At 41.2% G+C, this 22735-nt stretch overlaps 1 protein-coding gene across 1 annotated transcript in view; it reads left to right on the forward strand.

Annotated features, from left to right (window-relative positions):
* Window positions 1-19010, forward strand: part of SGK2 (serum/glucocorticoid regulated kinase 2) — a 43835-nt gene extending 24825 nt beyond the window's left edge. Inside the window, 13 exon segments of the mRNA XM_048498515.1 lie at window positions 196-265; window positions 1191-1248; window positions 1526-1578; window positions 1809-1866; window positions 1960-2043; window positions 4468-4599; window positions 5512-5627; window positions 8383-8419; window positions 9080-9166; window positions 10813-10908; window positions 12163-12318; window positions 14287-14376; window positions 17581-19010. Of these exon segments, the coding sequence (XP_048354472.1) occupies window positions 196-265; window positions 1191-1248; window positions 1526-1578; window positions 1809-1866; window positions 1960-2043; window positions 4468-4599; window positions 5512-5627; window positions 8383-8419; window positions 9080-9166; window positions 10813-10908; window positions 12163-12318; window positions 14287-14376; window positions 17581-17733 (1190 nt within the window). The 3' untranslated portion in view covers window positions 17734-19010.
* Window positions 19011-22735: the final 3725 nt, after the last annotated feature.

Genomic DNA, 22735 nt, shown 5'->3' on the forward strand with positions numbered 1-22735 from the left:
CCTTTTTATAGGAGCAACAGACTCTGTCCTAACTCCAAGAAAGCTTGGTTGTTTTGACTTGTGGGTGGATGTGGGAGAAGGGCAAGGTCACCCTGGAACAAATGCTTCTCTGTATACATTTTTGTGAACGCTCTGCCAGCTGAAAAGCTTACTCAGTTTGCTAACTTTCTCCTCCACCCTCTCCCCTTTCTGTAGATCTCATAAAACACGGGCGAGAGCGAATTGAACAGACTATCAAAGCCTCCAATTCCAGGCTGTGTTCCTAGTGAGTATGTCTCTTTCTCTCAATGGGTTGCTGTCTCTTTAATTCTCAGCCTGGAGATAACCCCCTCCAAGCAATAGGGCAGTGAACTGAGCTGACTGGCACGGACCTGACGCTACTCAGAAAGCATGCTCTTGCGTAAACTGGGATTTGTTACTCAACATGGGTTCAACTCTCATGCTTGGGAAGGCTTTCTCTGCTGCTGATGTAAGTAAAACTGCTAAGTTGGATTCTTGAAAAGCTTTGGGGCTTTTTTTGGTCTCTTCTGAGGGGTGTTCTGAAATAAGAGATTTTTATCGAGATGAAGGACTTGAGAAATAGAGTCAACTTAAGAGTACTAAACCATTTTGTTATCTTTTTGTTAAGAGAGGTAGAGAAGATTAAACTTCTCGGGTTTGGCTTGCAGCTTTACCTGCTGGGTGCCAACAGGTGTAGAGGACCTATATGATGGAGGTGTCACTATGTACTACAATAATGATTTTTACCTCTCCAAAGGAGATAATCATGTAGTTAAACTTCCTTGCTGCAAGATGCCATAATTTGATTTTTCATGTTTAGTTTTTGGGAGGAGATGTCAAATGGGATGTTGGAACAGAAAACAACAATTTCAGCACATCACTTCTACAGTATTGGATTCTGGATACCAGATATGAGAAACATGATGTGCTGAACCTTTCTGATTAGTATTTCAGTTCCTACTTACTTGTGTATAGACAGGAGAGTACTATGTTCATCATTCATAATAACCACCCTTTGCAAATCTAGTTTTGATGGAATGCAGCTTTAATAAGCGTTGCTAAATTCTGTAGGTTTACTGTGATGGGGATATGCATGTACAACTTCTGTGAATTAATCAGTCTTTCCCTCTAGATGTTCACATTGTTTCTCTCAGCTTCTTACAATTAACTACCCATTTCTTTTTTTACAGTGTTGAAAGGGCAGGATTCTTAATGGACCGTTCCAGAAGCACAGATAATAGTGGCCAGGTAAAATCTGGGCCCCTTGTTACCTCTCTATAGTAACTCTGTTTGGGATCAAATTTAAAGGAAGAAAAGGTTAAGGAGCTTAATGCTTCTGTCCTCAGGATGGGTGGGGGAAGGAAAATTCTGCAGGATGGGTGCGGCTTTATTTGCTGCACTAGACTATGTTGGTGAGCTCTTTCCCTTTGCATTGACATTTATCTGACAGTCTGCTGTTTGTGTGACTGCTGTTTTAGTTTGTGGAACTAACCCTTTATTAACTACTGCTATCTGCTTTTGTCAGTTTCAGCCAACATCACCAACTGACATCAATCTTGGACCTTCTGCAAATCCCAAGTAAGTGCATGTAAAAGTCTATACAGTTTTCATTGTCCAAACCTTACCATGCAGTATAGCTTAACCTAAGAAAGTGCCTTGTCTGTTACTTATGATATGAATTAAAGAATGAATGAAGGCATAGAATCAGGTTGTGAATCCAGATGTTCTTTGATCACACGGAAGAAAACAGTCTTACATAACTTTTTTTCTTGAGTTCTTATATTTGCATCATTATCTTTCCCCAACAGTGCCAAGCCAACAGATTTTGACTTCCTAAAGATAATTGGCAAAGGTAGCTTTGGAAAAGTAAGTAGTGTTGCTTGGAAGATTATACTCATATCTTAGCAGCCATGGTCTTTTCTTCTCGCTACGCTTTTGACCTTTCAATCCTGCCTCTAGGTCCTTCTGGCAAAACACAAGTCTGATGGGCAGTTCTATGCTGTGAAAGTTCTGCAGAAGAAATCCATTATCAAGAAAAAAGAGGTATCTTGTTAAAATATCTTTAAATACTTTTCTTTATATCACTGGCATAGCACCCAGGGGACGGGGGCGTCTTGCACCAGGCGTGTGCCAGTGTGGGGCGGGGGCATTCCAGGGCGGGGTAGAGGCGCAGGGCACATACATTCCCCGGGCGCCATCCCCCCTTGCTACGGCTCTGCTTTATATACAACTTCCACAAAATAAGCTTTCTATGTTCTCTCAAGTAAGCAAAGCAGAGATTATATGTTATCTCAATTAAATAAAGCAGTGGATGTTCATTGTGCGTATGATAAGTGCCATCAAGTTGCTTCTGATTTATAGTGACCGTATGAGTAAATGATCTCCAAATTGTCATATCATTAACAGCCTTGTTCAGATCTTGCAAACTGAGGGCCGTGGCTTCCTTGATTGAGTTCACCCATCTCACATTGTGTCTTCCTCTTTTTTTACTGCCTTCCATTTTTCCTAGCGTTATTGTCTTTTCCAATGACTCTTGTCTTCTCATAATGTGACCAAAGTATGATAGCCTCAGCTTAATCATTTTAGCTCTAAGGACACTTCGGGCTTGATTTGACCTAGAACCCACTTATTTGTCCTTTTGGCGGTCCATGGTATCCAAAAAAATCTCCTTCGACACTGCATTTCAAATGAATGAACTTTCTTCCTGGCAGTTTTTTTTCACGGTCCAAGTTTCAAATCCATAAGTAGTAATGGGGAATAATATGGTGTGAATTATCTTGATCTTGGTCATCAGTGACACATCCTTACCCTTCAGTATCTTTTCTAGTTCTCATGGCTACCCTTCCCAGTCTGAATCTCCTTCTGATTTCTTGGTTGCAGCCTCCCTTTCAGTTGACGATGGAGCCAAAACCAGAAACTCTTTAACAATTTTCATTTCTTGTTCATCAGCCTTGAAATTGTGTAATTCCTCAGTAGTCATTACTTTTGTCTTCTTGAAATTCAACTGTAGTCCTGCTTTGGCACTTCCTTCTTTGACTTTCAGCCGTAGTCGCTTCAAGTCTTTGCTATTTTCTGCCAGTAATGTGGTATCACTGGGATATCTCAAATTGTTAATGTTCTATTGTCCAATTTTCATTCCACCTTCATCTAAATTTAATAAGAACATAAGAACATAAGAACATAAGAACTAGCCTGCTGGATCAGACCAGCTTTCCTTGTGGTATGTTCTGCATACTGATTGAGCCATTATTATTATTATTTTATTATTTATTTAGAATTATTCCTTCTAAGTATGCCTTGTATGCTTGATAGGGCACCATCAAAGTGCATGGCTCTTTACAGATTAAGAAGTCCAGTTCCCTACCTCAGGAAGCTTATCATCTAAAATTTTGAATAAGAGAAGCAGCAAAGGAAAGGAAGGAAGGTGGAGGTAGGGCTAAGGAGGGGAAGAAAATGTGTTCCTTCTGATTATACATGCTGAGGGTGTCTCAGAAATTTTGCTTCAAGTTTCATAGAAAAAGTATTTTGATTTGAGGGAAATGAGAGAGGTAGCATCACACAGGCCCATTCCACACATGCAGAATAATGCACTTTCAATCCACTGTCACAGTTGTTTGCAAGTGGATTTTGCTATTCTGCACAGTAAAATCCAGCTGCAAAGTTCATTGAATGTGGATTAAAAGTTTATTATTCTGCATGTGCGGAAGGGGCCATAGAGGTTCTTGGCAGTTGTGGATATAAGAGGCTGTGAAGGGTGGAGTTGTCTGAGAGAGCAGAAATCCTTCAAACAGTTAAAGAAATCAAAGCTGGAGCAGTGAAACCAAAGAACTCTGAAATACTTGATAAGAGAGACTCTTGCTTTTTTAATGAGACTTGTGAATGCCTTCTGGGCTTTTTTACAAGCTATTTTACACACTCATCCATTTTGTCCCCGTCAGGACTTTGTGAGTTACACTTAGCCACAAAGGGTTTAATAGAATAAATTCTAGTCTAGTCACACCTTAAGACCAACAACATTCTCCAGGGTATAAGCTTTTATGTGTTAACTATCACTTTGTCCAGCTCATGGAAGGTTACACTCTAAAAAACTTTATTAGTCTTTAAGATGCATTTTTTTTTTACTATCAAGTCATATCTGACTTATGGCAACTCCTGATGGGGTTTTTAAGGCAAGAGCCATTCAGAGGTGGTATGCCATTTCCTGCCTCTGTAGCCCCTTCTACACATGCAGAATAATGCACTTTCAATTCACTTTCAATGCAATTTGAAGCTGGATTTTACTGTGTGGAATAGCAAAATCCACTTTCAAATCATTGTGAAAGTGGCTTGAGTGTGTACTGGTGCTACTAGACACAGATTTTGTTCCACTATTACAGACTAATAAGCCTACCTACCTGAAAAAGTTTTAACAGGTGTTTGTAAATGTAAAATTTGGGCACTTACTCATATCTCCCTCTTTGTTCTCAGCAAAATCACATCATGGCTGAGCGTAATGTGCTGCTGAAAAATGTGAAACACCCATTCCTTGTGGGGCTCCATTATTCCTTCCAGACAAAAGAGAAACTCTACTTTGTACTGGACTATGTAAATGGAGGAGAGGTGAGTGCCCGACAGCCTTCTATCACACAGTGTCTAAGTCAATTCAGTTCAAGCTGTTTGGTTTTTATTTTCAATCCAAGTTAGGTGCTGTGTTCCCAGTGGAAAGTAGCTCCTCAGATCCCAGCACATCATCTGCTTCCTTCACCCGGCTCCTATCTGTTCATTCAGGTCACTTGAATTGCCCCACTGGCTCTATCTGCCTGAGCCCATCATTCATTCTGTCTGTCTGTCTGTCATTCATTCTGAGCCCTACATTCAGAGTGTATACCCACCTCCCACAAAGCCTCAGACAGTGTGTAGATGCAACAGGATCCTTCTTGCATGTCTCCTGGCATCATGAAGTACTCAGAGAAAAGGGGCTTTAGCATGCTATTTTCCCCGCCCAAAATGGTCCCATTTTACGTTATTATTTGCTCTGTTGTGTTGTGGTAGGTTGCATGGGGAGCCCACCCACTAGAACAAATAACACCACTTGGGCCATTTCAAGTCCAAAATTGGTGCAGACGGGGGGGCGGGGGGATGAGGTTTGAAGGAAGCTTCTTTTCTCATGCTCTGTGATATCAGTAGTCTTAAGGCCCTGTGAGTTTTAGGCTTCCTGACTTAAAAGTCACAAAGTCAGATTGAGGTAACTCCCAAATCCTACATTCCACAACCCACGGCTCAATCTGATTCTTGATGCACATGAAAAGGAGCCATGCAGATGAAAGGTGGTGGTTAACGTTAGTATGTGCAGAAATTCCATAGGGCAACTTTGCCTGATCTTCAGGGACGTTCTTCTGTTCTTTCACGTGCTAGGCATGTACTTCCTAAAGGCACTCCCAAAAAAATGATGCCACCAACCCTGTCTGCACAAAGCTGAAAGCACGTATGAGTGAAAATATCAACACTCTGGGAGCTAATTTCTGTTTTTAGCTGTTCTTCCACTGTGTATAGTCCAAGCCAGAACCCTTTCGTCCTCGAGCCCGTTTTTATGCAGCTGAAGTTGCCAGTGCAGTGGGATACCTCCATTCACTGAACATCATCTACAGGTAATGTTTGTGTTACAAAACCAGATAGCCCTGGTAACATGATTGCCAAGACATCCCTCCCAGAATCTTGTGTTTAAAAATCACTGGTGATAAGGAGGCAAGGTTTCTTGGTATAAGTTACTCCCTGTTCATCTGTATTCCTCTGTTCCTTGTATCATATTCCTCCCTGGCCTGCCTTTTCGGTTCTCCTTATTTATGTTCTAACCCTGACAATACACCCCCAGAATCTGGAATTTCAGCACAACTACTGGTACCATAAATCACTACTTCTCACATTATACTCCCAAGAACTCTGCTGATCCTCAGAGCTAATTAGAGATGCCTCAAAAAAATCATTAACTGCAGAGATGTTTCCTTGGAAAACAGCTAGCTTGTCAGTGGCCATTTTCCTTTGCAATGGGCAGCTACAGGGGAATATGAAGTATACTGAAGAAGCTTAAAAATCATGACAGGTATCCCTTAGGCACAGCATGTGTGCTGCATGGTAGACGTTGAGGAAGGTGCTTGGCAGACTATTCAATGTGCAAAGTGTTCCCTAAAGGCTAGAAGTTTCAAAACTGCTGCTGTGAGAATTGTATAAGTTTATATAAACATAGTTAGGTGCTGCTCAACTCAAAAACTGCGGTTTTTCTGATAGATTCCCCCCTCCTCTCACTAAGTACCATATCTTTGAGTTACACTGCTCTACTGAAACAAATAGGTATGTACTATTTTATTATTACCCGGCCTGATCATTTTAATCTCTGCCTGAGGGTTTGCAGAGATGTACTTTGAGAAGAGGATTCACTGCTGTGTCCCCATCCATCTGTACACAGAAAGCTCATGGAGATTGCCCACGTTCTTCTCCATTCCCACAGCCCCTTCAGATCTCTGGACAGATCTTTCATGTGATTCTAGGATCCATACAGAGGAATAGCCACCTGGATTAGTAGGGTTGACAATTCCAGGTTGGAAAATTTCCTGAGGTTTGGGGCAGGGGAGAGGAGGGACCTCAGTGGAGTATAATGCCATAGAGTTCACCTTCCAAAGAAGTCATTTCCTTTAGGGGAACAGATCTATGTAGTCTGGAGATCAGTTGTAATTCTGAGAGATCTCTAGGCTCCATCTGGAGCTTGGCCTGAGGAAAAAAAAGATTAAAATCATCCTTCCCTCCTATGAAGCTGTGCTTGAAGAAGAAGGGAAAAAAGTGATTTCAATCCCTTGTTCCTCCTCCCTCCACCCATACAGCTATACTTGCACATGGATCTCATGACCCTGAAAATGATCTTTCTGGGGGTTGCAAGGGTTGGGAGCAGGGTGTTCAGGGCCAGTTCCAGCATGCCTGAAGATGAGCCCAGGGTTTCTGGCAACATGCGCAACTATTCTCCCCTACACACATGCTTACTTGCTAGTACTCTACCACCCATGTTTTAAGATGCTCATAAATGCTAGGGCCACTGGGGAAGGGGCTGCTGGCAGCTATAAACATTAGCAGTGGTTGAAGGGCTTACAAGCAGGCAGTGGAAAGATACACAAGCAAGTGGACTGGGAGGTCAACATCCAGGTGGAACTTGGTGATCTCCTGGAATAACAACTGATTTCCAGCCAAGAGATCAATTCTCCCTGAAGATGGGTGATTTTGAGGGTGTATGGCATTATACCCTCATGATATACCTTTCCTCCAAATGACCTCCTCAGGTTCCCCCCTGAATCTCCAGGAATTTCCCAACTCTGAGCTGGCAACCCAATGCGGGAAATGTGTGGATAGGTGGGAAAGCAGAAGGGTGTGAATGGAGGGCCTGGAAGTGAGAAGAGGAAGGGAAGAGGGGCCCTGGGAATTCTCTGCCAAAGTTCCCTCAAAATCTGGAACTGGCCCTGATGTATGTATATGTGTGCGTGTCTGTCTTCTATTCTATTGTTTCTAAGTAGGAAACACAGCCACTGCTCCCCTTGCCTTTCAATGTGTTCTTATTTATCAATTAACTGGATGCAGCTTGACTCATCTGTCTTGCAGCAGGGTGGCCAACTCTGGGTTGGGAAAGACCTGGAGATTTTGATGATGGAACCTGATGAGGATGGGGTTTGAGGAGGGGGAGAGACTCTAATGTCATAAAGTCCATCTTTTAGAGTGGCCTCTATCACCTGGAGATGGGTTGCAATCCCTGGAGGTCGCCAGTCACTACCTGGAAGTTGGCATCCCTGGTCTTGCAGTCTCTTGCCACCATACCCTTCAGGCAGGATGCTTGTCTCTTTCAAATAGCTGCTTTCTATTTGATTTATTGTTGCCCTATGTCTTATTTTTTAAAAATACCACCACAGCAGGAGTTGTAAAACTGCTTCTGGAGTAATGTGTTCATGAGGTCGTGAGCCCCCAGCAACCTGGCTTTCGGCATGGGCACCTGCTGCTCCAAACAGGTTGAACCAGTTTTTCTAGAACCTAATCTGTAGGAGAATATTTTTTCTTACAGCACAATGCAGTATCCTCCATAGCTCATACATACCCAAACACCCCCAAAGTCCTGAGTATGCTTACCTAAAAGAAGTATATTTCTAGATTGTGGAAAAGGTTGAATAGAAGTGAAGAAGAAATATAAAATTAGGGCTCAGTGATTCTAAAAGCAATATCTGCATAAACTGAAAGATAATAGACTATCACATCTTAGAGTTTGCATAATGCAGCTGTTTTAATAGATCCAAATATTTAAACACGCTGAATGGTGTGTGCGGATGTTGCTCACACCCCAGCAGAGTTTAACCCATCTAATTGTTTTTTTAGGGACTTAAAACCTGAAAATATCCTCTTGGACTGCCAGGTAGGTGATTTATTACCATCTGCTGCCATCATAAACATTCTAACACTGTTGTGAGGAAAACATTAAGCTTTCACTCCTTGTATGTGAAAGGGGAAACTATGAAATACATGCGTGCTCTGTAATGTGAAGTCACACACCTGCTGAACTCTCTTTCAAAAGGTGCCAGAATTAGCAGCCCAATCCTTTACCAGTCTCTGCTTTGGGGGTGAATGAAGCTGAGCCTATTCATTTGCATCTCACATTTTTGTTTTTAACTTGAGTGCATAAGCCCATGCCCTCAAAGTGATACTTGTTTGGGAGAGAGAAGTAGCACAGAACATTACTGAAGAAAGAAGGTGAAAGGTGGTGGTGGTGAATAGATGTACAAAAAAGTCAAAACCCTTCCTAGGGAATGCAAATGATGTTAAGTGAGCATGACAATATGCAGAATAACTGCAGCTGAATGCTTTAGATTTCAGTTTCAGAATTATGAAACTTGGGCTTCATTAACACAGATCCAGAATCCTAATACTGGTTTTGTGTTTTGCTCTAGCAGCTCAAGGCTTGTGTGCCAGTAGGAGACTTCATAATTGGATTAGCACATCCAAATCAAATAGCAACAGGCATGTAGCAAATTTAGCATACTTCTCTCAAAGAGCAACCTTTTTCATTTTCTTTCAGGGTCATATTGTACTAACAGATTTTGGACTCTGTAAAGAAGGAATGGAGCCAGAGGAAACAACATCTACATTCTGTGGCACCCCAGAGGTAACATAAGGGAGTTAGAACAGATTTGCATTTTTAATTGGTGATTTTTAATGACTCAGCTTTCCAAGATACTGCACAGCATTGTTCATTCGGAGGTGTAAGAACTGACTGTCTCATGCACTCTTTTAAAAAACACACACATAAAAACAGACCCTGAAGTACTGAATCTGGAAAGCCACAAATTGGATAGTCTAAAATATTCTTAGATTAAAGTGACCGTTTATTAACCAGTTTCTGTGATTAGGTGGAGTTTGTCCAAGACTTCTAACAGAATTTGATCACAAATATTGATTCTGATCAATCATTGTTGAATCTGGCTAAGTATTACAATATAATATCAGTGATATGCTCAGAAGATTACAAATGTGATCTGCAAACTACAGACAAGAAAAGTAATAGAAGTTGGTATTACAATATGTAGAATGTATAGGAGTACTGGAGTTGGACATAAGAGCCTAGGAATCTGAACCTCAATGCAACAGTAGTAATGAAGGTCTAAGAGCCATGTTGGTCCAAATAAAACTCTCAAAATAAAATCTTAAGACCAACCAAAATGACAGAAAGCAATGTGCAATTTTCCAAGTTCTCCAGAACTCTTCATCAGACTGATCCTCTGTTCTATAAACTGGAGGGGAGGGAAATCATCATGCTCTCTGCAACAGAGTGTGATGATGCATCCCTAGCGTGAAAAGCAGTTCACTCTGAACTGAACTGGAAGTGCTTAAGGAAGTTCTGAAGCGAAACTTGCATGGCTGTCCTTCAACAAGCTGCAGGCAAAATACAATTTAAATATCAATTAAACTTTAAATAGTTTGAGTTCATTTTCTCTTATCTCGACCCACCCCTACCCCATCTTTACTAGGGCTATATTTGATGGAACTGCTTGATCAGGGATTTTGTTACAGTTTTAAAGGCCAAGAAACACATGAGGCTCCTGGAATGTTACAGGGGCCAATTATACACTTCTGCTCTGTCACTCAGCAAGTGACTGTTTCCTTTGCAGCAGAGATTTCTGTAAGTTTACACTTACTGCACCACTGATCCCAGAAACCCTGTGGTCAGCGAGAGTAGGGAAACCCCAATGTTTCCTCTCGCTTGGCAGTTTTGCTCTTTCTGGGTCACTCCCCTGTCCAAAGCCAAGAATGAAGACGGCCATCTGTAGAGTATTTTAGCCTTTTAAATGTAATATTGATAATCCTTATATTGCTATTGTGCAGGCTGCTACAATTCTTTTTGGTTTTTAGGGAAATGCCATCTGTCAATCCCTGTGAGGAGCTGGGGGGTTAGGGTGTCTCTTCCCCATGCTGTCCACAGGAATTCACGGCCAACATTCCCCCCCCCCTCAAAAAACCAGAAAAAATGGTAGCAGCCTGCACAATATCGATATAAGGAATATCAACATTACATTTGAAGGGTTAAAAAAAGGCAATCTTCATTCAGACTTGGTTGGAGGAGTAACGTAGAAGTGGGAGCAGGCAAGCTGTGCAAGCAGCGCAGCAGGCTGTGGGTACCTCCTCTCGTGTAAACAAGGAAATGTGAGGAGACCCCATTGTAAAGACACTGCAGGGCAAGGAACAGTGCTCCATGCATAACTGGCCAGGGGTTCTAGTGGTGAATGTGTTTTAAAATTTCTTATTGTTCCACAGTATTTGGCTCCAGAAGTGCTGAAGAAGGAGCCCTATGACAGAACCGTTGACTGGTGGTGCCTTGGATCAGTTCTCTATGAAATGCTGTTTGGCTTGGTAAGTCTTAAAACCTGTTGTTGCCTCTAAATTTAAGCTGTAAGCTGGAGATAGACAGTAATCCTAAAACTGTTGAAAGTAGCTGGAGGGACGCTTCAGTTCCCAAGTTGTGCAAACACATTGCATTTGTCCCACTGGTCAAATAGGTTGCTCTGGGTTTGAAGTGTACAAAAACTTGGAAAACCGGTCCACCAGTGGTGAAATAAGTGGACACACCACGAACAATTATCCTCACAATCATGTTGCTTTCTGCTCTGGGGGGAAAAAACTCCTGCCAGATAGAGGATTTACTGTGCTTCCACATTAATATTTTTCTAGGTCTTTGCTTCCAAACTGAAGCACTGTTTTGGAGAAGATCCGCAGGTCACCTTTTAATCATCCACTTCCTGGGTTTTTTTCCATGTTTGCTGCACTCTTTCTCAAACTTGGTTTACTGTGATGTTTTCTGAAAGAATGCAGTCCAGATGTATTAGAATGCTATCTGGCCAAGAAGAAGCATGTTTTCAAAAACCTCACCATACTGGCACCATTTTCCTTCTGTCATATCTTCAGTGGCTCTGCTCTCTAGCATTTACTGTTTTTTTAAAGCCCTCTGGTGACACAGAAGGGAAATAATGTAGGGAAAATGGTGGCTAGCTGGGAAAAATGTACAAAAACACTTGTAGATGCTGCATTGCCAGTGAGAATATTTCTGCATTTGCAACAGCAGTGAATGAAGCATTCTTGTGTGTTGGAACAACCTTACTCTGTTGCTGTGATCCTGCTTCTTGCCTTTTATCTTTGTGCAACTGTGCAGTTGGTCAAATTCCAAGAAACCCCAATCATTCCTGGAATCTGAAAAGCATATATTCCACAACCTCTGATTCAAGTCAAGTTGCTAGCCAACCGCTACTGAGAGTATGCCAACCTGTTGAATAGTAAAAGTGGCCATTTCACATTCTGCAGTACACATGTTTGCGTGTAGGATAGGATGGGTTTGAAGTCTGTGCAGAAGAACAGTTTCTGTACATCATCTTTGGTTATTATAACTAAACAGTTTACAGTAGCTCAGATAATGACATGTTTGTTCTTCATAAAGACAGTTACTGGAAATATTTCACAATAGGACATGGAATATTTTTCAATGCATCATCTTTCCTGCTCCTTGCCTGTTATACTATGGGTTTACAATGAGAGTCTATACGTAGCATATGTTTAATTACTAGCAGTTCATGTCTTCTGCAACTGATGGCTTTCCCCCCCTGTCTCGATCAGCCTCCCTTTTACAGCCGAGATTTGTCTCAGATGTATGACAACATTCTGTACAAGCCGCTGCAGATTCAAGGAACCAAGACCATGGCAGCTTGTGACATCTTGCAAGGACTTCTCCATAAAGATAAGAAGCAGAGGCTGGGAGCCAAGACTGATTTTGTATGTTCTGTTCGTTCAAGAGTGCCTGTTATAACTTCACCACTCCTCAAACAGCAGATATTTAATAATTCTTCTCCTTCACTACCTCCCATTTTCCTTTCAGTGGATCCTTTTCCCATGGTGGCTACCCTTTTTATCAAGCTATTTTCTCACTTCTGTTTTGTCATCACACATGTGAAAGTTCAGAGGACAGATGATAATCCATCTATTTTCTGGAGGGCTTTAAACACTGTTCCTGCTGATAAATGCTATTTCTAGTAGCAGCAGTGACAACAGCGAAGATTTGAGACTAACTTCATATGAGGGGTAGATCAAGGCAATGCATTCAGCCCAGAAGGGTAGTGTTAATTCACACATTTAGTGATACGTTAGGTCTGTTTTCATGGGTATGGATCCCACAAAAGATTATTGCATGTGCAATAACCTCTGAAGAAGCACTGAAATTATTCCTTGCTGTCTGCTTGTGCTAAGTGAAAGTGACTGTATCTCCCCAATCTTGTCTGTCTGTGCAAGGCATGGTACAAGGTACTTCCGATATGAAAAATGAATTAATTTAAACCACATTATTTGTTGAGCATTCCAAGGCACAATATTGTTTGGTTAAAAACTGAAGCACTGCAGCCCTTGTGCAACCATTAGTGCAAGCAGAACTATGCTAAGTACCCCCTTCCTCTCTGCTTATAGTGTTGGATCCAAGCCAATGTCATATATTATATTTGTATGCTTAAGATATGTCTTCATTTCCAACTGCAGTTCTTTACATAGCTCCTTTCGCACCCAAGCTGTATAATGCTGTAATGTGTTCTGCTTTTCTTTGTGAGCTGTTCTATTAATTTACGCATACTTTCCAGTGTGAGCACCTTTAGACATTTAATTTTGTACTATGCACATTTAGACATTTAATTTTGTACCATGGTATCTTTACCATGAAGAGAAGTTTGGGAGATCACTGAAGAATTGGGAAATGTATGGTGGTTGCACAAAGTTGGGAGATGTGTATGAGCAGGTGAATGTATGCATCATTAGATTAAAACCCAAGGATTCATGTTTCATGATAGATACGTGTGTGTGGGGTGGGGGTGGGGAATGTAGCCATATGTGACCTTTGCAGAGCAGGGCATTCCTTCTCTCCACTCTTGCTTCAGTCATCTGAGCCCAGTGAAATGTTGTTCCTGGGTGTCAGTATCAAGGGCTGTTAAGAACAATCTAAGGAGCCCTGCAGTAAGAAGGGGGGATTGGTGGAAATCATTGCCCCTCTTTCCAAAGACTGAAGTTCTAGTAAGACCATTTGTCCCAGGTTCTATGCTGTTGGAAAGCAGGGCTTTTCCTTGCGTCAGGACAGAACAGTGGGGCATTCATTTACCTCCACTTTTCCTTGCGTCAGGACAGAACAGTGGGGCATTCATTTACCTCCACTTCTGCGATCGTTCTCAAACCTGATTTGCTGTAAAGCTTTGGGGAAGATTGCAGCCATCTAAATACTGATAGGATAGGGCTGTCCCTGCTTAGCTTCTGAGATCTGATGAGATTGAGCTAGCATGAGTCATCCAGGTCAAGCAGTTGAATATTACATTGATATAACGGTATGACTATCTGTGTATTGGGGTTTTTGATCCCCTGCTTTTATTTTTTTAAAAATAGAAAGGAAGTCTCTAGCACCTTTTATTGTGGTCATATAAGAGGAAAACGGTATCTGTGCAATGAAAGAAACTATATAGTTTTTTTAAATGAAAACTAGGAAATCAGAGAACCTGATACACTGATTATTATAATGTTATATTTGAGGGTGATGCTGCCAGGGGACTGGGACTGAGAAACTGCAGAGAGACCAGCTATGTGGAAGCCCTGTGATTGTTGTACTGCACTGGCAGCCTCAGCTGCAATGCTGAAAACCATCTAAGTCTTCAGAACTACTGGCTGGATACATGACTAACAATCAGCTCTCTTCTGTTTATTTTTTGTTCGCAGCTTGAGATACAGAACCATGTATTCTTTAGCCCCATAAACTGGGATGACCTGTATCATAAGAGAATCACTCCTCCATTTGATCCCAATGTGGTAAGTGGCTGTGCTTTCCTACATGCAGGTTGCTCAACAGTTGCGAATTTGAAAATTACCTGTCCCACTTCCTTTGGAGGCGGCGGCGGCGGCGGCGGCGGCGGCGGCGGCTTCTTCTTCTTCTTCTTCTTCTTCTTCTTCTTCTTCTTCTTCTTCTTCTTCTTCTTCTTCTTCTTCTTCTTCATCATCATCATCATCATCATCATCATCATCATCATCATCAATAATAATAATAATAATAATAATAATAATAATAATAATAATAATAATAATAATAATAATAAGATGTAATAAGATGTAATAAACCGCCCACCCCCGAAGTGCTCTGGGCGGTGTACAGCAGAACAATAGATAGACAATAATATACAATAAATAATTAATTAAAATTCATAAACTCTATAAAACACAGTAGCAGCATTACATATCCAGTAAATAATAATGGTGGCGCCCAGTCCCAAGGCTGGAAGGGGACAGGCAAGGATAGAAATTCTCAGGATCTGCATTTAAGTTGGCCCTCCTTGTGACCCACTGTCTCTTTTGCATGAGAAATAAGAACCCTTACTTTCAGCTAACAGTGTTGCAAGTACCTACACTTCAGAACATTAAGAAAAATGAATATTTCCTGGACAGAATGGAGCAGTTATGTGGGGGAGGGAGACAGTTTTCAAGTAGGCAGGAGTTCATCAAGTGCTGGAGATTATAGTTCGAAAGTTATGGAGTGAAATGAACTATTAATTCTTGAACCCACCAGTGTGAGGGATAAAACCTTAAATAAGCAGCCAGAGTGCATGAACCATGGCCTTCGATGTCTCTACACTAATGCACAGAGCATGGGAAATAAACAAAATGAACTTGAACTCTTAACATGGCTAAGCAAATACGATATAATAGGCATCACTGAAACCTGGTGGGACAAGTCTCATGATTGGAATGTAATAATTGAAGGGTATAACCTATTTCAAAGAAATAGATCAAATAGGAAAGGAGGAGGAGTAGCGTTATACATCAGGGATTATTACAGCTGTGAACAGGTCCATGACTTAAATCCTGGAAGCCATGTTGAGAGCATCTGGATAAAAATTAAGGGAGAGAAAAACAGCAGTGATCTCATTGTGAGGATCTATTACAGACCACCAAGCAAGACTGAAGAGTTGGATGAAGCCTTTCAGAAAGGAAAGAAGTAGTAATAATGGGAGATTTAAATTATTCTGATATTTGTTGAGAATCAAACTATGCCAAGACTATCAGGTCCAATCAATTGATCACCTGCCTTGCAGACAATTTCATGGTCCAGAAGGTGGAAGAAGCAACCAGGGGAATGGCTATTTTAGATCTGCTTCTAACCAATAATGATGACCTGATTAGTGGAATGGAAGTGGTAGGATCCTTAGGTGGAAGTGATCATGTTCTCCTGGAGTTTGTTATACAATGGAAAGGGGATACTAAGTGTAGTCAAACACATATCCTAGACCTCAAGAAAGCAGACTTAAGCAAACTTAGGAAACTACTGGGTGTGATCCCGTTGTTAAAAATACTGAAAGAGAAGGGTTGTGCATGATGGCTGGGAATTTCTTAAAAGTGAGATCTTGAAGTCACAATTTGAAACTGTTCCAATGAGGAGGAAAAATGGGAGGTGTCTAAGGAAACCAGGATGGAAGTCTAAAGAACTTTCAACTGAGCTAAGATTTTAAAAGGTCATGTACAAGAAATGGAAAAGGGGGGAAATCACCAAAGAGGAATTCAAACAAATAGCGAGGACATGTAGGGAGAAAGTCAGAAAAGCTAAAGCTCACAATGAGCTCAGGCTTGCCAGAAAGGTTAAAAAGAACAAAAAATGGTTTTGGGGATATGTCCGTAGAAAAAGGAAGAAAAAAGATAGGATAGAGTCACAGTTCCTCAAGTTGTGGTGACCCCCAACCCTAACATCCATTTTACAGATGGAAAACACTGATGCAGAGAGTCTTAGTCGACCCCTGTGAAAGGATCGTTTGACCCCCAAAGGGGTCCCGACCCCCAGGTTGAGAACCACTGCAGTAGGGAAAATTCAGCACAGACTAAAGAGGTGGTACAGAAATATCTGGCTACCTTAAATGAATTCAAATCTGCTGGACCTGATGAACTACATCCCAGGGTATTAAAAAAACTGGCAGAAGTAATCTGAGAACCACTTGCTATAATCTTTGAGAAGTCCTGGAGGAGATGTCGCAGTAGACTGGAGGGCTAATGTTATTCCCATCTTCAAAAAAGGGAAAAAAGAGGACCCAAACAATTACCATCCAGTCAGTCTGATATCAATACCAGGAAAGGTTCTGGAGCAGATCATTAGACAGAGTGTGTAAGCACTTAGAAGGGAACAGTATGATCACTAAAAGTCAACATGGGTTTCTCAAAACCAAATCATGCCAGACTAAGCTCATCTCTTTTTTTTGATAGAGTAAAATGCTTGGAAGATGAAGGGAATACTGTTGATGTAGTATAGCTAGGTTTTAGTAAAGCCTTTGTTAAGGTGCCCCATGACATTCTTCCAAGTAAGCTAGTAAAATGTGGACTGGACAATGCTACTGTTAGATGGATTTGCAATTGGTTAACTGACTGAACGCAAAGAGTGCTCATCAACGGCTCATCTTCATCCTGGAGAGAAGTGACTAGTGGGATGCCACAGAGTTTTGTCCTGGGCCCAGTGTTATTCAATATTTTTATCAATGACTTGGATGATGATATAGAGGGCATGCTAAACAAATTTGCAGATTACACCAAATTAGGAGTAGCTGCTAATACCCTGGAGGACAGGGGCAGGATTTAAAATGACCTGGACAGGTTAGAGAGATAGGCCAAAGCTAACAAAATTAACTTCAACAGAGATAAATGTAAGATACTCTACTTAAGCAGAAAAAATGAAACACACAGATATAGGATGGGTCATGGGTGACACCTGGCTTGACAACACTACATGTGAAAGGGATCTGGGAGTCTTAGTAGACCACAAGCTGAACATGAGTCAGCAGTGTGATGTGGTAGCCAAGAAAGCCAATGCAGTTCTGGGATGCATCAGTAGGAGTATAGTGTCTAGATCAATGGATCTAGACACAATAATAATAATAATAATAATAATAATAATAATAATAATAATAATAATAATAATAGTGTAATAATAATCATTGGTATTGTAAGCTGAAGTATTATCCTTTGTTTCTCCTTTTAAAGGCTGGTCCTGCTGATCTACGGCATTTTGACCCAGCGTTCACACAGGAAGCTGTCTCCAGCTCCATCATTCGCACCCCTGACTTTGAAGCTTGCAGTTCCAGTGCCACAGATGATTTTTTGGGTTTTTCTTATGCACCAAATGATGAACGTTAATGTTGGCAAGGCCTGGCCTTCCCACCTCTACCTTTTATAGCTTGGTTTTAATTCATTGAGAAGAGAGTTTCAACAGTTCGACTAACCCTCAAACTAGAACAGAACCAAACTCTCCCTAGTTTTGAACTGTAGAAGACCTCACAATGTGAATGTTCCTCTGGCTGCGGAAATGCTGAGTATACTAGTTAGATTTTTAATGATGTAGTCTTCTTACAAAATTAAGTCATCCTGCAGGAACAAAGGATAACCATGTGTCTTGGGTCTATTAAGGGGGACCAAAGATATGCTAGCTATTTTGGTTTCAGACACTGCAGATTTCTTACCTGCATATTCATATTCTTGCTTTACTTCCTTTACCTGTAAGTCTTCCCAATTGATTGCATTCTTAGACCTTTCACTCCTTGACTCCTTTGATCCCATTCAGATTTGGTTTAGAAAAATTCCTATGATTCCCAGAGAATACCTTTGGGGCTAGATAGAGAAGTTTGTTCTTCCAGTCTCTAGACAGTCCCTCTATTATTTGCCACCTCTTTTCTCCACTCTTTGCACAGCATTTTGTATTCTCTGTTTCCAAACTGATGCACCTGGACCATTTTTTCTGCATTCCTGACTAGATGTCACACCACCTGTTTGTGCATGTGTTTTTTCCCCGAAAATGTGTGAGCGCTACTCCATAGATGATCTGCACAAGGTGGGAAAGTTGCAGCCCATGTTTCCCCTCACCTCCCATCCTACCAGTATTAGATTCAGGGACCTGTAATGGTGATTTCATCTTGGAAATGGCACCAATTGTTCTTTGCCTACATTTTTAGGGATCTTGTTCATTCCTAAATGTTTGGTCACACTGCCTCTTTTCAGCATAGATGGAGAAAGGCAATTGATTTAAATGTACACACACACACATATAAAGAAGAAAAATAGGGCATCTTAAAAGGCCTACTGAATGCTGGTGAGCATTAAAGAAATACTGCCAAGACTCAAACTTTTATTTCTAAAACAAAGGCCAATTGTAGAAGATGTAATATTTTCACTAGCGGGACCACTATACAGGATGGTTTATGCCACCATATTATCTGATCCATAGTCTTCTATAGTCTGTTGCTGATGGACCAATTTGCTGGAACTCTTCAATTGCTGTTTTTAATTTTTAATTTTGAAACTTAAATCTCTAGACTAGATGTGGTCTTTCTATACAATGTTGGATTGAATGACCCTAGTATCTGATGGTTCTGACGCTAACAGATTTCCTGAAACCAATAAAGTCTATATAAACCCCTTCTGCAGATAAACTATGTTGGGAAAACAAGATTTAACAGGCTACTTGTATAGATCAGAGAACAAACGTGAATACTTTCTGAACTTCAAATGACGAGTAACATGTGTACTTGAGGTCTAGAGAATGGGATTGTGTAAAAAAAAACGTGCTTCAAAAATAACCTGCAGTTTTGATGGAACCTTTCAAATTTCTCAAACATCTTCCTTTTAAGAATATATCCAGTTTTCATTCACAAAGGCTTATATGCATCTAATTTTGAAAAGCTAGGATGTTAAAAATGATTCTAGTATCCAAACTTGCTGTGAGAATTTATTCTTCTCAATGAGGCTACATTGGGGGAAATGGTTCATGTGATAGTGTTGGAAGACTGCTGCTTTCTGGGTTTCATTGATATGCTGAAATAACTGTCAGTTTGGTGAAGGATATTTGCATTTTATCTTGTGTCCCCCTAAAATTAGTGAATATTTAATAAAAAGTATAATATGTTTTAAGAGATCTGTTTCTGCACAGACCTTCAAACCCATCCTATCCTACACACAAACATAAGAACATAAGAACAAGCCAGCTGGATCAGACCAGAGTCCATCTAGTCCAGCTCTCTGCTACTCGCAGTGGCCCACCAGGTGCCTTTGGGAGCTCACATGCAGGATGTGAAAGCAATGGCCTTCTGCGGCTGTTGCTCCCGAGCACCTGGACTGTTAAGGCATTTGCAATCTCAGATCAAAGAGGATCAAGATTGGTAGCCATAAATCGACTTCTCCTCCATAAATCTGTCCAAGCCCCTTTTAAAGCTATCCAGGTTAGTGGCCATCACCACCTCCTGTGGCAGCATATTCCAAACACCAATCACACGTTGCGTGAAGAAGTGTTTCCTTTTATTAGTCCTAATTCTTTCCCCCAGCATTTTCAATGTATGCCCCCTGGTTCTAGTATTGTGTGAGAGAAAAATTTCTCTCTGTCGACATTTTCTACCCCATGCATAATTTTATAGACTTCAATCAAATCCCCCCTCAGACGTCTCCTCTCCAAACTAAAGAGTCTCAAACGCTTCAGCCGCTCCTCTTAAGAAAGGTGCTCCAATCCCTCATCCTCGTTGCCCTTCTCTGCACTTTTTCTATCTCTTCACTTGACATTTCCATGGAACTATCAACTAACTAACTATCAACCAAATCCCTTTCCTGGTCTGTGACTGACAGCACTGACCCCTGTAGCCTGTATGTGAAGTTTGAATTCTTTGCCCCTATGTGCATCACTTTACATTTTGCTACATTGAACTGCATTTGCCATTTCTTAGCCCACTCACCTAATTTATCAAGGTCCGCTTGGAGCTCTTTGCAATCCTTTGTGGTCCTCACCACTCTACATAGTTTGGTATCATCCACAAACTTGGCCGCCACGCTACCCACCCCTACTTCCAGGTCATTTATGAATAGGTTAAAGAGCACTGGTCCCAAAATGGATCCTTGGGGGATACCACTCCCTACATCTCTCCATTGTGAGAACTTCCCATTTACACCCACCCTTTGCTTCCTGTTTCTCAACCAGTTTTTAATCCATAGGAGGACTTCCCCTCTTATTCCTTCATTGCTGAGTTTTCTCAATAGTCTCTGGTGAGGAACTTTGTCAAAAGCCTTTTGGAAATCCAAGTAGACAATGTCCACTGGTTCCCCCTTATCCACATGCCTGTTTACACCCTCAAAGAACTCTAGCAAGTTTGTAAGGCAGGACTTGCCTCTGCAAAAGCCATGCTGACTCTTCCTCAGCAGGTCTTGCTTTTTGACATGTTTTACAGTTTTATCTTTAATGATAGATTCTACTAATTTACCAGGAACAGATGTCAAACTGACTGGCCTGTAATTTCCTAGGTCTCCCCTAGATCCTTTCTTAAAGATTTGTGTGACATTGGCCATCTTCCATCTTCTTCAGGGATGGAGGCTGATTTCAAGGATAAGTTGCATGTTAAAGTGAGAAGATCAGCAATTTCATGCTTGAGCTCCTTAAGAACTCTTGGGTAAATGCAATCTGGGCCAGGTGATTTAGTAGCATTTAGTTTATCAATGGCTGCCAGAATTTCTTTCTTGTCTACCACTATCTTCACTAGTTCCTCGGATTCACCTCCTAAGAAGCTTGGTTCAGATGCAGGAATTTTCCTTACCTCCTCTTGGGGGAAGACAGATGCAAATAATTTATTCAATTTCTCTGCAATCTCCGTCATCCTTTAGCACACCTTTTGTTCCTTTGTCATCCGCCTACCGCTTCCCTAGCTGGCTTCCGACTTTTGATGTACTTGAAGAACTGTTTGTTGCTGGTCTTGATGTTCGCAGCCATGCGTTCCTCATAATCCTTTTTTGCCTCCCTTACAGCCAACTTGCTTCTCTTTTGCCACCATTTGTGTTCCTTCTCGCATTCTTCATCAGTTGAGCTGGACTTCCATTTTCTAAAAGACATCTTCTGTTTTCTGACGGTTTCCTCAACCTCCCTTGTTAACCATGGTGGCTTTCTTTTGGACTAGGTGCTGCCTTTTCTAACCTGTGAAACACATTCCAGCTGAGCTTTTATTACTGTGTTTTTAAATACCCTCCAAGCATCTTGGACAGTTTTGACTCTCTTGATTTTCCCTTTTAGCTTCCTGAGCACTATCCCGCTCATCTTTAAGAAATTTCCCCTTCTGAAGGTGAATGTAACTACATTAGTAGTTGTCACTTGCTCGCATGCAGAGATACTGAATTTGACAGAATTGTGGTTGCTGTTCCCTATTGGCTCAACAACACTGACTTCCCATACTAGGTCCTGGGTCCCACACAGAATTAGATCTAGGGTCACCTCTCCCCTGGTTGATTCCACAACCATATGCTCAAAGCCACAGTCATTTAGCATATCCAGGAATGCTTACTATGACCTGAACTGCATTTTTCCAGTTTATGTGGGGATAGTTGAAATCACCCATTACCACTACGTTTTTGCTTTTGTTAGTCTCTCTAATTTCTTTTTCCAACTCAGAATCCTCCTGTGCACTTTGGTCAGGGGGACGACAATTTATTCCTAATATTAGACTATGCTTCACCCCTGGTATTGACATCCACAGTGCTTCTGAAGGGGAACCAGCTCCCCTTGTATTGTCTATTTTATGTGACACTATGCTCTCTTTGACGTAGAGGGCAACACCACCCCCGATACTCCCTGTCCTATCCTTCCTGTAAATGTAAGAAACATATTTGCAATATGTATCCAACTGATTTCTACATCCTTTTTTGCCCACTGTTTACACAGTTTATACACGATGAAATCTGCCTATGCAGTCTCATCTGAGTCTATTTTAAAATATGAAACATTTCATAGAAGACTTGGGATAAAAATATTTAAATAATGGTGTTAGCCATCACATGTTGATTTGAAAATATAAGTGGGGAAGGGAAAAATAGGTGTTACTTGCTTTCCTCAGAAGTCCTTGATCCACTGTGTAATGCATGTGTACTAAGGAGGCAATAAACACTACACCTGCACAACCACCACAGTAGGAGGTGAAAAAGTGTGTGTGAGGGAGGGAGATTGGGCAAAGAGTAGACACTTGGCTGTTAGGATAGGGCCCCACATTGGGGGATTACAAGGTTATAGTATTAAATTAGGATGTAGAAGATCATGGGTTTAAATTCTTTCTCTGCTATCAGTTGGGTGAGTTTAGGTTAGTCACTCTCTGAACAAAACCTTTCTCACTTGTTGCTGTGA

Source organism: Sphaerodactylus townsendi, linkage group LG05 (genome assembly GCF_021028975.2).
Source record: "Sphaerodactylus townsendi isolate TG3544 linkage group LG05, MPM_Stown_v2.3, whole genome shotgun sequence".
NCBI classification, from domain to species: domain Eukaryota; kingdom Metazoa; phylum Chordata; class Lepidosauria; order Squamata; family Sphaerodactylidae; genus Sphaerodactylus; species Sphaerodactylus townsendi.